Source organism: Gopherus flavomarginatus, chromosome 3 (assembly GCF_025201925.1).
Source record: "Gopherus flavomarginatus isolate rGopFla2 chromosome 3, rGopFla2.mat.asm, whole genome shotgun sequence".
In the NCBI taxonomy this organism is placed as follows: Eukaryota; Metazoa; Chordata; order Testudines; family Testudinidae; genus Gopherus; species Gopherus flavomarginatus.
Window position 1 is genome coordinate 107842407 of NC_066619.1, and position 16865 is coordinate 107859271.

Sequence of the window (16865 nt, forward strand, 5' to 3'; positions counted from 1 at the left end):
CAGGGCCAAGCAGGCACATGTAAAAAGGGAGCTGCAGGACAGAGGAAGGCAGTTCTCTGCTGGAAGCCCAAGGAGGAAGAACTGTGTCTCTGGAGGGCTGAGAGAACTGCCAGCCCCCTGGACAGAGTATGGTCCAGGGGAGCGAGAGACAGGTTTGCAGGCGGAGGCCTGAGGTAAGGGCAAAGAGGATGCTGGGGCCACAAGAAATTATTAGCTGCAGTAGCCACTAAGGAAAATGGCTGAACAATGGACTGCAGGTCCCCCAGAAGGGGGTGGCGGAGCACAGTGTGTGGCATGGCTGGAAGGATGTGTTGCTGAAGAGGATGCCGCAGCCCTTGGAGAGACATGAGTCCTAGAGCAGAAGTGACAGTGGTGAGGCAATACCTGAAGAGGATGCACTAACATGCAAAGCTAATTCCCAAGACAGCCAGCAGGAGGTAAGTGCACCCTGTTATAATGGCTATCGCCCAGAGCGAACCAGTTCTGCAAGTCTGAACTCCAGGTGGGCTGGGAACTAAGGGATGGATCAATTGCTGGAAGACTATGGTCATTGGATGAAGCTGATCAATGGGTCACCTGGCAAAGGGAACAGGAGGTATTAAAAAAATATCCTATCAGCCATTTAAAACGGGGAGGGAGAAGGAGATGACGATGCTAACGATGGCTAGTCTAGACTCCATATTCCAGAAGTGAAGCCATGTGCAGCTGGGAAGGGGAGGGAAAGAACCCTAGATTCCTTAAAAGACTCTGACCTTATCCCAAAGAATATCTCAAAAGCGGTGAGGAAACTGAGAAAGGGAAATACAAAAAGGCACTTCATTGTTTTTTCTAGATATGTATATATCTTGTGCTATCTAAAGTAAAGAGTGATTGGTTTTAGAACCTCTTACGATGTCTGTGTGTTGTACGCTTCGACTATTAGGTGTCACTGGACAAGTAAACTGTAACCTATGGTACCCACAAACTTGGAGCTCTGGGAGGTAAGGTACTGGATGGCCCATGGAGAGGTCAGCACTAGTTCTGAGAGATTAGGGCAGGAGCACTGTGAGTTCCCACTTCCATGAAGGGGTGACAACCTGTAGTTAGGAAGTAAGCTCTAGCCCACTCTGAGACCACTGTGGAGCCTATTTAGGTTCAGGCAGCTTACAACACACAGGCCTAGCATGGTAGAACTTAGAGAACTCATCAAGTTGTTGTTTTTACTTGGAAGAGCTTTACCAGAACTGTAACTCATTATTAGAGTTGCAAGGAAGAAAGAGAAGCAGTTTTATAAGAGTTAGAAATGAGATACATGTAGACCAGAGAAATGACCAGATGAGAAGTGACCAGGCATGGGCAAAAGTTTCTACAATAGAAATGGAGAAGAAAGGAAGAACTACAAGATATAGTAACAACCTAGATGTGGGGAGAGAAGGACAAAGGAGTCTAATACCACCAAAGATATGTACCTGGACAACAAGGATGATAGTGGAATTTGACTGTGATATAAAGAATAGATCAAGAGAAGAGCTGGTTGTGAGGGGGGAATGGAGAGCTGAAGAAGAGGAGATGGAAGTTTTGGTATGTTTATTTGGCAATGGGATATCCAGGATAGTTTCACAAAGGGAGTTGGAGAGGAAGCTGGAAATATAAGGTAGAGCTAAAACCAAACCAATCCAAACCAGTGATGACTAAAGAACCAAATTAAGTCACTGCATCCCAGTTGTCTGCTTGACTCATAATATAGAGGCTCTGGACTAACAAACTTAGTCACTGTTGGGTGTTTAAAGTTTCTGAAACATACCTTGCAGCTGCTGAAATCGATTGCTAGCTTCACATAACTTTTCCTCTGCGGAGTATCTTTCAAGACCAGCATCTTTTCTGGCAATGACAAGTTCATACTCCAGACTTTGTCGAATGGCCTCTCCTTTCTCAACTTCAGATCGCAACCTGGCAATCTGGCTTTCATAGTTGGACAGCTAGAAGAGGAATCACTTTTAGAAACTATTAAAAGTATCTATCGTTAATTATAAAACTTGCGTATTAACTTTTCAAAGAAACACTAATAGAGAGGGATTTTTTTCCCCCAGGTCAGATTGGTAGTGACTATGGGGAGGAGGGGTAAAATGTTCAGACAAGCCGTACATGAAATATATTTTAGCTGGAACAGATCCAAAACCAAATTCAAGCTCAGTTTTGAAATATGGTTCACCGCCTAGTACACCCAGAACCTTGGAATTCCTTTCATACTGAGATATATTGCAAAAAAAGTTTGGGAGGCAGGGGATATACTCATGAACACTGGAGAAATTTTGCAAACATTTCCCACCATTCCTGACACCACTTCACCTATACTAGCATTAGCAACATTGGGAGCCCCAAAATAGATGGGTTGCTAGCCATCACCAAGGTTTTCAAAAAAGTAGCATAAACTTCTCAGGCTAATCAACCAACAGACCTCTGGCAGCTGCTAACATGTTTACTAGGATTCCCTACATTTTGACCATATGGGGGCTGAACTAAGTGATAGTAATAGTGGGACACTTTTTTAGAAAACATTTTTATTGTAGACAGGTCCAAAGTTGATTACCACTGCCTCTATACTCACTGTCAAGTTTACTTTTTTAATATACATGCTTTATACTGCTAAGCTTGATGTTCAAGTTCATTTTAATAGATTTTTTTTAATCTTCTCTCAATTTGTTTTATTTCAATACTTAGATTGTAAAACCATTTTTCAAGCATAAGACTTCTTTTTAAGATACGATAAAGTGAAATCGCTCTAAAAGGAAATATTCATTAAATAGCACATGCAAGTAAGTTGACAAACGTAATATTATTCTATACATTTTATTATTCTGTGGAATTGCAAAATTACACATGCTGAGCAGTTGCAAGCATTTTAAGATGTGTCCAATTTGGAGACTTTTGTAAATTAAGTTGGTGCAAAAACAAGTTACAATTGACTTCCAGTTAAATTAAAAACATAACATGAATTCAAATTCTAATAGCCTGCAAAATAAAAAATAGCTTATTAAGAAGACTGACTTGAGTTGTATCTTGTAATCATGTATACTATTAGGCAATCCCAGTCAGTGAATTATTGGAGGCAGCAATCCTCTACCCTCATCAACCTGGAAAGTGACACTTCATTTGATGCCACTTATTGCTACCCACTACAGCTATTGTCAGAGCCATTATTAAATAAAGTGAGACATTCCATAGAGGGTTTGTGGATATAGGTAAACAACAATTTCCTCTGATCCCAGTAAGGATTTTCTTCAGGATGCATTTTCATACAAAACAACAATTCATGTAGTCAGCATTTCATTCTATTATGATAATTTTGTTGCACAAGTGCTTCTAATTTCACCAGGTTGCACTAATCTGGCCAAAGCCTTATCTACAGTAGATAATCGTACCATTTAAACTTGAAACAAGGGATGGCACTGGGAGCAAGCTGAAAGGTTTCAGACTATCCACACCAGTCAGCATTACCCTGCTTCAACTGTATATGTTTTCTGGGTGCATGTCTCAAACCTCATGTTTCAGGATCACACTCCATCAGGTCTCCACAATCCACTTTGCTTGCACTACCAGCAAAGCACAAAACAGAGCAGATCAGCACTACACAGGAAGGGGATTTGAGGAGGAGAGAAAGGAGTGATCCCTTACTGGTTAAATAAGATTTCCTCACTTACCCACATGGAGTTCATTGCAGGACTGACATGTAAGCCCCTGCACACACACACCAGTCCTCTGAAATCAGTAAGGTTCTGTCAGCACATAAAGAATCAGAGTCAAATGTTCAAGAGATATGAAGTGGATACCATTATGTAATTTCCTTTGATTTTTTTTTTTTAACAAGTCAGTGAAGTCTCTAAAGTGCAGGCAGTAGTGCTAAGAGTATCTTAATTAAAAACATTGATTTTTTTTCTAGGAATAAAAACTTACATCTTGGTTATGTTTAGTGGTTATATCCAGTTTTTCTTTTTTGGCTTGATGAAGTTTTCTTCTCAGATCTTCAGTAACATCCAGCTCTGACTGACTACTATTTTGCAGTAGCCTCAACTCACTCTGGATACTGTGTAGGCTGCAAAACAGAAGTATATTTTAACTATCATTGCTTCCCTGATTATATCAACTTTCATTGTTACTGATTCGATTAAATCTTAGGACACTGCAAAGGCATAAACCCTACCATTTAAAATGATGTCCAGCAGATCTGTTATTTTGTTTCACTGAGATTCAAACTTATTATTCTGTTTACCATACAATACTATATCAACAACTATAAAATGTTGGTTACATCATGCACCTCTCTCTATCATACTATACCACACATTTGCAACCATCATTCCTTTCTGTGGCTCTTCCTTTTAAAAGGTGGAGGGAAATATTTTGCATACTTGCATTCCCACAAAAACACCCAGTCAAAAAGGGACCTTGGTGGCTCTGGTTGCCACAGCCAACCAGACTGTTAAAAGTCTGGTCAGCAGCACAATAGAGGCCTAAGGCTAAGGCAGCCTCCCTGCCTTCCCTAGTTCTGTGCGGCTCCTGGAAGTGGCCAGCAGGTCCTTGTAGCCCCTACGTGCATAGGTGGCCAGGGAGGCTTTGTGCACTGCCCCCGCCCTAAATGCCAGCTCCACAGCTCCCACTGGTTATGTACTGCAACCTATGGGAGCTGTGGGGGTGGCACCTGCAGGCGTGAGGGCAGCAAGCAGTGCTTCCCTGACTGCCCATGTGTCTAGGAGCCGCAAGGACTTGGCAGCTGCTTCCAGGAAACATAAGTGTTGCTAGGACCCCGCACCCACAACCCAGCCCAGAATCTCCTCTCGCACCTAAACTCCCTCCCGCAGCCCACACACACCCCCAACACCTCAACCCGGAACCACCTCCTGCACCCCAAACCCCTCAGCTTGACCCCACGCCCCCAGCCAGAGCCCATACCCTCTTGCCCCTGCACTCCAACCACCTGCTTCAGCCCGGAGCCATCTCCCATACCCTGAACCCCTCATTTTTGGCCCCACCTGGAGCCTGCACTCCCAGTCCAGAGCCCATATCTCCCCCACCCAACATCCTGCCCCAGTTCGGAGCCCTCTCCTGCACCCATAACCCCTCATCCCTGGCCCCACTCCAGAGCCCTCACACCCCTCCTGTAACGCAACCTCAGCCCAGTGAAAGTGAGTGAGGGTGGGGGGGAGTGAGCGACAAAGGGAGGGGGTTGGAGCGAGAAAGGACAGGGCTGCAGAGAAGCGGTGTTGGGGTTTGTACGATTAGGAAGTTGGCAACCCAAGTGACCTACAAAAGCTTGCATGATTTTTCCATACAATTAGCAACACTGGTGTTTTATATATTTTGGCCTAAACAAAATATTGAAAATATCACCAGAAACTGCTGTAGTTTTAAATATAAAAATAAACATTATCCTATTTACCAAACACTACTACAGTTTCCAATGAATGAGAACAAGAGAGAGATATTTATGGATCTAATGTTGCTGTCCAATCTGATAACATGAAAAAAAACCCAGCATAATAGCTAAACACTGTTTGTTTTTTAAAATGGTGTCAACTTTAATTGTTTCAAGGTGTTACTAGTAATTTAGGCAAAAATCTATTATTTTAAGCATCTAATTGTCTTGACAGCATCCCATATATATTTTAAGATCTAATATTTATACTGTGGCTACTTTCATATCACAGTGTCCGTTGTTTTTATATGAAATCAGGCCACTTGCTTGTGTCACAGATAATTATTCCTCTGGGTGAAATGTACTTAATAAATATGGGAGATAATGAACATTTGCAAAACTGCACCTGGATTCAGTGCAACAGAACCACAATAGCTATATAGTGTTACTATGGGAGCTATACCCAAAGGAATCAACAGAGGAGGAAGCAAAAAAAAAACAGTTAAGAGGCAAAAGCACAGTGACAAGAAATTCATAACATAGCTAAAAATGAAATAACTTCAAATATAATGTATTATACACAAATACCTCACATTTCACAGCTATTATAATGAGAAGCTAAGAGTGTGGAGGAAAATCAAATATGGGTAAGGAGGGTATGAAGGGCTAGAATTAGTAAGAGCTACTGGGAGGAACACTGCAAAATCTTGATGGCTGTAGGCAGCATAGAACAATTGGGCTTTTGATGTTTTGAAAATGGATGAGGGGGGAAATCAGAGATGGTAGGGAGGCAGACCATCTCTGGGGCAGCAGCACAAGGGATCAGCCTCCAACCAAGAAAAAGAGGGAGTGTGGGACTGAGAGGAGACCAGAAAATATAGGAAGCTAAAAAAGTATGGCATAAGAGGAAAGAAGGGAACAAGTTAGATAAGAGCTTGGCTCTAAGCTTTGAAGATGAGGAGAATGATTTTGTAGCAAATACTGACAGCTGTGAATCCAGCAGAAATCTTACAGAAGGGATGTCAAAGGCCTTTAGGGCAAGTCAGGCTCAGACTCACCCATGCTCACCTTCCCCCTCACAAATCCCCTCCCCAGCTGATCCTGATGTGAAGCAGATCAGATGGCCTTGTTTAATTATTAGGCCCAGCTGAGTTTGGGTCATGGGATTTCTAACAAACGGTTGCAAGACCTCTGGTGGGAGAAGGTTAACTCTCAGAGCACTTGGAGGAGAAATGCTGGCTCCTGTGACAGGTCCTGGAAGAAGGGAGACACCTCCTGATGGAAAAAGCCTTATGAGTTTGAGCTCTGTAGGAGAGCAGGAAATAAATGAGAGCTGAACCAGGAGGCAGAAGGCACTTTTTATGTTGCATCTGAGGCTATTCTTTAAATCTGTAACTAGCACCTTGCTGGGGGGTGCTGAGAAAACAAAAACTGTTAGTCCCCTTGGGAAAGGGGAATGTGAAGGAGACTCAATGCCACAAGGGGGTGCTGTAGAGGCTCACTCTACCACAAGGGGTCAGTGGAATCATTGGTGTGCGTACAAAGAGTCATTAATTGTGTGTACAAAGAGTCATTAATTATATTACAACAGTGCTAGAGGCCCCAGTCTGTACCAAGGAATCATTCACTGCTGCCCCCAAAGACTATAATCCAGTGGCAAGATGCCACAGGTGGTATAGAACTCAAATGAAGCATTAAGACAACGCTGTCAGTAGCAGGAACATCAGGCTGCATTATTAGCCATGTATTCTGTTTTAAAGTGAAGTATCCATTGTACATACAGAGGAGTTATGGAGAACGGGACATGAAGGCTAAAAACTGTCTTTAGCCTAAGCAGTCAAAAGTTCCTGCTTTTAGATCCAGAGGATACATGAAGTTCTGATAACATGGTAGCCAGAACCCCAAGATGTCTATGTAGAACAGAAAAGCTTTCCTGTATTATATATTTAAGTTTAAATTTTCATAGTATAGTCCAGATTAAATGGAGCAAACCAGTTTATACCAGTTTGGGATTTGGAACACTGCCTGTCAAGGCTTCTAAATTTTTATGACGACATTATTAATGTTTCAGTTTTTAATTTTAGTTTTCTATACTGTAAAGTTGCCTACAGGAAGAGCACACTAAAAAATATTTAAAAAAAGAGTACTATTTTACACCTTTTGAAGTCATCAAAAAGGTGTATGCATCAGCTTTTTGGAAAGCCATTTCCCCAAACCAGCAGCAGATGAAGAAGAGGTTGTCTAGAACAGTTAACATATCACACTGCTAGGCTCTGATTCAGCAAAAGATTTAATTACATGGTTAAGTGTTTTGATGAATTGGGGCCTAAACACACAAACAGCAAAACCAGCAAGCAAAAAAATTTGGCAAAGTTGTATATTTCATGTTTGGACATTACAGCCATGGAATAAAGTTTTGGAAGTACTATTAAAAACCAAAAACAGCAGCATAAAGCAAATTACTGAATTTTTATTTACAATATTTGCTACATTGTCTCTGAAATCACAATCCAACAATGAGCTCTTCCATAACGAAATTTAATTTGATTGCCATGAAAATCAAAACATTACCAAAAATATTAATAGCTCTTGCCCCTTCAGAATGGCTTTAGACTGAGCTGCTTTCACTTCAAAGCAGAGGTTTTCAGCAAAACAACTAAGGCATTAGGGTAGCAACTTCTAATATTTATTATAAAATGGCTTAAAATTAATGTAATTTAAATTAGACATTTTAGATTGTGTACTTATACTCAAACAACCTATTAACACTGAAATGGTGTTTGGTTTTTTTTTAAATAGAGTAACAGGAGAAGTTGTGCAGATACAGAAGAACATATGCCTCAGCTATGCAATAAATCACAACAACCACGGCAGAGTGTCCAACACACAAGACTTGCTGATATTTTACACCTTCCATGCACCCTGTGTGGGAGCTATTCCTTGTACACACATCATATAGAATGATGAACCGAGGATTCTAACTAAGACAATGACAATGATAACTGGAGGAGATAACTAAAGAGAATGAACGTGGTAAGGCTGAACAAACACACACATACAAACAAATGGATTTTTATAAGAACAACAGAAGCTGTTTGTTTCTATCATAATCATACACAAAATGCCATCTTTCACACTTTCTCTAAAATTCTAAGAAAAACAAGAGCAAATGAAATAGCTATTGAATACTACATTGCAAGGTAATGAGAATTTAACATAGGTAACTCAGCAAATCAATAAGTTGACTTGAAAGTTCAGTTGTGTACTGCAATCATATTGGTTACAATATTGTAAAAGTTGTCTTAGGGGGTTTTCTTCACACCTGACAAAGTAGTGTAATTATCTGTCACAACTAAGAGTGATTTTTTTTCTTCCACTTGTTAATTAGCTATGGGATTTTTCTAAACTCGTATAGCCAAAGGGGGATTCTGCATATCTACCCTAACCAAAGATCATGTTTCTAGAAAAAGGATTTACCACAGAATTCTGCTATCACTGCCAAAGCAGTTGGGAATCCTGTACTATCATGATTTAAATGACAACAGCTAGTACTTAGGATCAATGTTATTATTATGAATCAAGGTTCTCGCTAATGATGCTATTGTTTCAAGACAATGTATACTCAACAAAACAAAAATATTGATGTGAATGATAAGGGCCATATCCATGGCCATGAGTCTGCAAATGCAGCCTTCCTCTCTCCCTTCCATGGTGTGCATTTAAAAAAAAGTGATTATGCATTCCACTCACTCTGATGAACCAACTGAAAGTACTTGAGAAACCAATAAACTATTTGGTTTTCCAGAGGGCAATCCACATCATTTACTTAACTATAAACTAAAGGCAGAAATTTTTAGAGGTGGTGCTCATTACTTCTGAAAATTAGGTCCAAAATTTGTCTAGGTACAGAACTGATGAATGACAGATATACCATGGCCTAATTTTTCAACTGTTTGTGTAGAGCTTTTATGCCAACTGTTTGATTCTCTCCCCTGCATGACAGTCCACTGCAAGGATGCTGACAGATAATTTCTTGTCTGAATTTGAGGACTCTCAGTCCCATGGGACATGCCTCAAGGTTTTCAGAAAGACAGTCAAAGTTTCAGTTCAGTACACAATCGTCCTGAACAGAGTCTTCCCAGTCCCCAAGTATCTAGGATTAGCACTACAACTGAACTTTCTATAAGGTGTAACCAAATGACATCTTGTCTGGCAAAGGAAAGACTTTTGTAACTCAGTCCAAATGCGCCTAACTGTATTTGATGACCCCTTCTACCTCACTGCCTTTTTTTCCTTTTAAATACCTCTGTGCTTTCCTAGCATTTCTTGCACTTAATTGGAGATATCACTTATGCCCTCAGGCCTAGCTGTTGTCAAACAAATTGTATCAGATTAGCACAAATGATATGTAAATTCTCACAGAAAGACAATATAAATTACCGGATTTTAAATAAGGAACTGAAGCTCACCGTTTGATTTCAGGAATAGTGTAACTGATTGGAGGGGTAGAATTCATTATGACAAATCTCCAACTTTTCTATTTATAGTGTCTGGATAACAAACATAATCTTCAATTATATTCTTTTACAGAAACTGAGACACTTCAAAGATAACTCTTCTCTTTGCATCATATAGATATATTAAAACCTATAACATAAAAAGGACAGTTTATTTCTCATTGTAACAAAAAATCAATTGTATTTACTTTAGGCTCAGTCACGTTAACACTTACTACCAGATGTAGCTCCACTGAAGCCAATCAGAGACAGCAAAAAGAACTATACCCCTATACTGGAGCTGAAAATGCATGTTTTTGAGGACAATATTTGATTCTAAATTTACAATAGAAGGGGAGTGAAACACAAAAAATTGTCTTTTTGTAGGTTGTATCCCTCCATTTCCCTGATGACGCATTCATCTGTGGGTTTGGGGTGTTTTGGTTTTAAAGTCACAATACAGATTATAGGTCCCAGAAAAATTTTAAGGTAGGTCAATATTTGGGCCTTCACTGCCCCATCTGACTCCATTAGTCCCCTGCACCCCCTTTCCCCCATAAGCTGCCGGCTCCTCAGCCCCACCTCTCCCATCAGCCCTTTCTCTTCCTGCCCCATCTGCCTCCCGACCTAGCTCCATAAGCCTCACCCCCAAAGCCATCAGCCCTCCCCTGCTCGCCCAGTCTCGCCGCTACCTCCCACCTCTGCGGGGCAGCCGCGCTGGGGAGCAGTGGCCGGTAGTACCGGACCGGCCGGCCGGCAGTAATAGCGGAGTCCGGGCTAGGTGGGGATTGACGGTGGGACGGGCTAGGCGTTAGGACCCAGAGATGAGCAAAAAACCCACGCCGCCCCGCCCTCAGCTCAAGGAGAAATTTACAACGGCCACTTCCGGTAACAACACGAAGGCGGCCTTGTCCCACCCCTCTGCCCCAGAGCGGTGCTTCCGATTGGAAGGACAGGGCATTGTGACGCACCACACTCCCAATGGCTGGAGACAGAAGGAACGGCCTCGGTCTGGGCCCGACAGGATAGAGGTACGCATGCGCAGTAAGGTACCGGTTGAGGTCCTGGGGAAAGAAGTGGGGGGGGGAGGTTGAGTTCTTCTCCCGCGCGGAGCTCTGTAACTCCCGCTCGCCTTGCGAGGAAGGGCAGGAAGAGGCCAAGGAGAAGATGTTTGCCGGCCTCATGCATTAGTCTCAGGAAAGAAGGAAGGGGGTCATGTTGTAGGAGAAGAATGGTCTGGGGGGAGGGAAAATGCTGAGATATTGTCAAGGGAAAGACTGAAGCCGTTGGACAAAGGAATGCAGGAAAGGATGTTGACATGATGCAGAAGCAGAAAGTCCAGTGGTGCTGGAACTAGGGATGTTGATGCACCGCCCCGCACAGCCCCACCCTGCCCCGACTGAAGTAGTAATAGCAAACAGCAAATTCACGGTTTCCATCATCAGCATGGCCATTATGCTGGTTAAGATTTCTGGAGAACACCGTTGTAATGTGCTCACGTAGGCTACAGTTTAGTCACGGAGGTCACAGAAGTCAGGGAATCTGTGACTTCATTTTGTGGTAGGGTGACCAGAGAGCAAGTGTGAAAAATTGGGTATGGGAGTGTGCGGTGTAATAGGTATCTATATAAGAAAAAGACACAAAAATCAGGACTGTCCCTATAAAATCGGGACATCTGGTAACCCTCTGTGGTGGTTGGGAGCTTCAGATCCCGCTCCAGCAGCGAGGGCAGGAAGTGGTGGGGTTCCCCCATTGCCTCTGGTGGCCCTGGAGCTCCAAGCTGCTTTGGGGGCAACGTACCCTGTGGTCAGCAGGGGAATCCCTGAGCCTTGTCCCTGCCCCCCACCTCCTAGCTACTAGTGGTAGCAGGGGAATCCCTGAGACCTCTGGCTACCAGTGGCAGCAGGGGAAACCAGTGCCGGCAGAGGACCCCCAAGTCTCAGCCACCAAAGGGAGAACCTCTGAGCCCCCAGCTACTGGTGGCAGAATCCCCGAGTCCCCAGCCGCTGTGTGGGGATCCTCGAGCCCCTGCTGGCAGAGGACCCCCAAGCCACTGGTGGGGGAGCCTCTGGGTGCTGGCGGGCAATGGGGGAATCCCCAAGCCCCTGCCGGTGGAGGACCCCCAAACCCAAGCCACAGACAGGGGAATCCCCGAGCCCCCACTAGCAGAGGACCTCTGAGCCCCAGAACCTCCGAGCCCCCAGTGGCAGGGGAATCCCCGAGCCTCTGACCAACAAAGGACACTGGAGCCCTGAGCGGGGAAACTCCCGAGCCCCCGGCTGCTGGCGGCAGCAGGGGAATCCCAGAGTCCCTGGTTATGGTGGGGGAACCCCACAGCTCCCAGCCACTGCCTATGGGGGTACCCTGCAGCTCCCAGGCAACATGGGAGGTGGGGGCACCCCACAGGTCCCAGCCCCCATGGGCAGCAAGGGACCCCCGGAGCTGCAGGTGGCAGGGCAGCTGCTGCAGGCAGCTCCTAGGGGCTCCAAGCTGCTTCAGGTGGTGTAGGGATCTGCACATCCCCATTTTGTCAAGTATATGTTTAGCAAAAGTCGGGACAGATCACGGCTTCCCGTGAAATTTTCTTTTTTGCCCATGACCTGTCCGTGACCTTTACTAAAAATATCCATGACAAAATCTTAGTCTTACGTATAACACACCAGCTTAACCCAATGCAAGTAGCCTGTTGTGAACACAGGATACTGGGAGACACTTTATGCTCTCCTGACTTCAAAGAATAGACAATTCCCATACCATTCCACCCCTCAAGACATGGAGAATAGCTACAATCCCAATGTCTTTCAATTTAGTATAACTGTATAATGGGGGTGGGCGGGGGACATTTCCCTGTAGAAAAGCCCTTTGCGGGAGCTTGCTGTGCTGGTTCAAGGAATGTTTCAGCCTTCAGCCCAGAGATTTCCTTGAGAAAGATGGAATCAAATGAAAATAAGTTTATAATGAATGCTGAATTGCAATATTAATTTTCTTTTGGGGCATGTGCTCTTTACAGAGTTTTTTATAGTGCACATAGAAGTTTAAAATATGATCATTGCCTTGTGGGGTATATCATCTGTCTTAGTATAGTATATGGAACTGTTAACTCTGGCTATATTAGAATAATATTGTAATGTGTTTGGCTTATTTGTCTTTTTATTTTATTTACCTAAGAATGCATAAATATCATAGTCTAGGCATAATAGCTGAACTCATTTTGAATGGCTTACCAGTTTTAATTCACAACAAAATTGTGAGCCTGTTCACAAACAAAACCAAATTCTTTAATCCTTTCAGATTCCAAGAAATATTTGATGTTTTCACATTTAAAGTAACTCAGCTTTTGACCTCTTTTGAAGACACTTTGCCTGCAGCTGGAATATGTCTAGTCAGTTTTTTAGTCAGAAATAAAAGAAAAAATTTATACCCACTCTGTGCTAAATTTGCACAGCTATGAACAACTACACAAGATGCAAAGTTGTAGAGAAAAAGTCCTACAATTCAAATTTCTAAGGGATGACAGATTTCAAAAGACTACTTCCAAAGACTGAGAAAGTGGTAATGTTCTCTACAGCAGTGATTCTCAACCTATTTATCATTGTGGACCGCATATGCAGCTCACAAAGTGTTATCTGGGCCGCAGGTTGAGAACCACAGTGTCCCCTACAAACCCCTATGCCCAGCGCCCTCTACCCAGAGACCCCTCCACAGAGTGGGGCCAGGAGCAGAAAGCCAGGTGGGGGGAAGGGACCCCGACCCTGGACCCCGTTGTGCAGGGCTGTGGGGCAGCCAGGACCTCGCTCCCAATTTCTGCCGCAACCCTGGACCTCACCGTGCGGGGGCCAGCCAGCAGCCCGAACCCCGAGCCTGTTGTGTGAGGCTGGGTGGCAGCCTGGATCCCGAGCCCTATTGTGTGGGGCCGGGCAGCAACCCGGACCCTGCAGTGCAGAGAGGCCGGCAGTCTGGAGCCCACTGCACATCAGGGCAACTGGGAGCCTGGAACCTTTAGCACATTGCTGAGCTGGACCCCTACTGTGTGCTAATTGGGCTGCATGCAGGCCGCAAGTTGAGAACCGCTGTTCTAAAGACCCCAAAAGCATGATATCAAAACTAAAAAGTGAACTTATTAAATCAGATATGGACAACAAATGTAGTTATATGATTAAATAGAAAAAAGGTTTAGCCAAGGAAATTCCCCATGAATATTGAACCCTTATATAGTGTAGGACAGCATAATCTTTCATATGTAAAATAAATTTTTAAATGAGTGATTTTGTGTTACCTAACACCCTTCCTTTAAAGAAAATCTATGAAGACAGCTTGAATTAGTCTTAGGGAGAGAGGAATAAGAAGTACCTTTATCCATGTTTGGTGGGAATGACCCAAAGTATAGGAATAAGACCTAAGAATGGATATAACAGAACTGAATATTATAGGCAGAGCTAGTAACTCCAACGATTATAATGGCCTGACACTTCCAATTATAAGACTTTTTTTTTTCAATTGCTTATAAGTTTGTCACATTTTAATAATTTGGACAGAAATCCTCCAGGGTGTTTGCTTTGGGTGAATTATTATTTATTAATATTATTTTATTATTATTTTAATTTCAGCCAAACAGATCAGCCATTTTGAACGAATGGGCTATGAAAAATACACTGTTTTGTCCAAGTTAAAAAACTCTGGTGACATTTGTTGTTTAGGGGCCACTACTACCCACATGTTTGGAGAAGGAACTTGAAATTTTGGCAGAGAGGTAGCCTTTGCATCAGGGATATGCCTTTGGCTGTCTCTGTGAAAATCCATCCAGATTTAGCCATATTATAAGCCTATGTAATTTGCAGTTTGCACATGCTCAGTAAAGACTTTCTAGAGTCTAAGAGCTAAAAATCCCTGAAATTGCTGTTGCATGAGAGAGAGATTTTCCTGCACTTGTAGTTCTGGGCTGCTGTGGACCCGGCTGGATCTGGGCACCAGAACTGAGAACAGGGATCCTTTGTCTCCTGTGCTGTCAATGCCTCTACAGCTGGATCTAGGCAGCATGGAGGAGGAAACTGCCTGGTTCAAAATTCCAGAGGAGATGAAAGATGGAGCTGGGGAATTTGATTGGGATAAGGAATCTGGGACATGGGGGATTGGAACTGTGAGGCTTGTAGTGGGGAGAGGAAAGCTGGAACAGGAAGGGGCAGGAATTGGACTGGCTGGCCCAGCAAGGAGACTATATTAAGTTATATGTTCAGAAAGGCCAAATTAAGGTTTCACCGGCAACCTTAAATTCTGACATTTCCTAGCTTTTTAGTGCTTGATTTTGCAACCTTAATGTTCTTTTGTGTGTATGACTATCGAGGGTGTCTTCAGATGTGAAGAGGAGGACACTTGACTCTTATTGTTCTATATCTACTTCTGAATGGATGAGATCTGAGTTCCATTCCTAGCTCTGTCCCACACTTACTTTGTGACTTTAGGCTAGACACTTAATCCCTCTGCTCCAGTTTTCCCATCTGTAAAACAGGGATATCGATAATTATCTACTTTTGTTTCATGAATGAGTGATATTCACCTCTTTGTAGAGTGCCAGTATAAAGCCTATAGACTGCTTAAGACATGTTTTCAGTGATTAAATGAGTTAAGTGGTGCATAGCCTTTGCTAGCCATTTCACCTGAATTGTAATGTACTTAGTTACTCCTGAGGGCATTCTGCACCAAAAAAATAAAAATTGGGCACACAATATTTTAAAATTCTGCACAATTCTGCCAGTTTTATTTGTCAATAAATAAATGCAGAGGCTCCACCATGGCAGTGGGGAATGCAGGCCACTGGCTGTACGAAAGTGGGAGATCATCCTGCAAGCTCCTCACCCCAAGACAGGGACTCAGTGGTGAGGCTGCACCTGACCCTCACACAGCACAAGGCCTGGGCCTGCCCTAGGAACACCCTGGGTCCCTGCCCTCTGCTCCAGATGCACCAGGTATGGGACGGGCAGGCAGGCTCAACGAGGCAGGATCCAAGTGTGGAGGGATTCAGTATGGGGGGATCCAGGTGTGGGGTGAGAGGATTCTGTGTGGGATAATCTGGCTGCAGGCAGCTCAGTGGTGGGTATAGGTGTGGGAAGATCTGGATGCACAGAGGCTTGTTGCGGGGGTTCCAGGTGCAGGAGCAATGGGACTCTGCATAGGCTTCCAGGTGAAAATGGTTGGCGCTCAGCAGGGGGATCAGGGTGCTGGGGGCGTGGTGGGGTTGGGGTCTGGGTGAAGCTAGTTTGGGGTCCATGACATGTGGATCTGGATGTGGGGGCTCATTGTGGTGCATGGGAGTGGGGCTCATCAGGGTGGGGGTTTGAGTGCAGGGAGCTCAGTGGGGGTGGTCTGGGTGCAGGAGTGGGGGGCCAGAGGCAGAGGCTCTGGGTGCAGGGGGACCCTAGATGCAGGGGTTGTTCAATGGGGTGGGGTTCATGTATGAAAGGCTAGGTCGGTTCTGGGTTACGGGCTGAGGCTTGGCTGGGTTGTCTAGGTTTTGGCAGCTCCAGATGCACAGGGGTTGGGTGGATGGGGGGGACAGCTCCCTGTAAAGTGACCCCTCCCTCTGCAGCTGAGGAGCAATGGAGGGAGGAAGCAGGGGAGGATGCTGAGCTTCCTGCAGCTGAGGGAGGTTTCTGGGAGTGGGTCTGACACAGCCCCATCCACTCCTTGCTGGGGAAGAGGAAGTTCTGTCCTCTCCTTCCTCCAGCCCAGCCAGGACTAGCAGCTGATCCTAGCTCGGGGTAAGAGCCACTGGCTGAGGTGTTACAAGCCCTGCAGTGATTTACCTCTTTACTGGCTGCTTGAAATGATGTACCTGCACAGCTAGGGAGTGGTGTGTGACTCCTCTTGCAGCTTCCCTTTGCTTCCCTGTCAGAAAGTCCTTTTTCTTCAGGGAAGCAAAGAAATCTGCAGGGGACATGAATTCTGTGCACATGCAGTGGTGCAGAATTCCCCCAGGAGTA

General features: G+C 44.2%; 2 protein-coding genes across 13 annotated transcripts in view; one reads left to right on the plus strand and one right to left on the minus strand.

The window, feature by feature from the left end:
- Positions 1-10739, minus strand: part of CCDC171 (coiled-coil domain containing 171) — a 256020-nt gene extending 245281 nt beyond the window's left edge. For all 11 annotated transcript variants that reach the window (XR_007773169.1, XM_050944127.1, XM_050944126.1 and 8 more), the window contains exons 1-4: positions 10588-10739; positions 9862-10039; positions 3934-4072; positions 1784-1958 (exon numbers count right to left, since the gene is read on the minus strand). Coding sequence is in view for 10 of the 11 variants with exons in the window: in XM_050944127.1 (XP_050800084.1) it covers positions 1784-1958; positions 3934-4072; positions 9862-9908 (361 nt within the window). In the remaining variant the exon portion in view is untranslated. The remainder of the gene's footprint in view (positions 1-1783; positions 1959-3933; positions 4073-9861; positions 10040-10587) is intronic.
- Positions 10740-10872: 133 nt separating this feature from the next.
- PSIP1 (PC4 and SRSF1 interacting protein 1) overlaps positions 10873-16865 on the plus strand; it is a 79425-nt gene continuing 73432 nt past the window's right edge. The window contains exon 1 of one of the 2 annotated variants that reach the window (XM_050944194.1): positions 10873-10919. The gene's annotated coding sequence lies outside the window, so the exon portion shown is untranslated. The remainder of the gene's footprint in view (positions 10920-16865) is intronic. The other variant, XM_050944192.1, reaches the window with a different exon arrangement.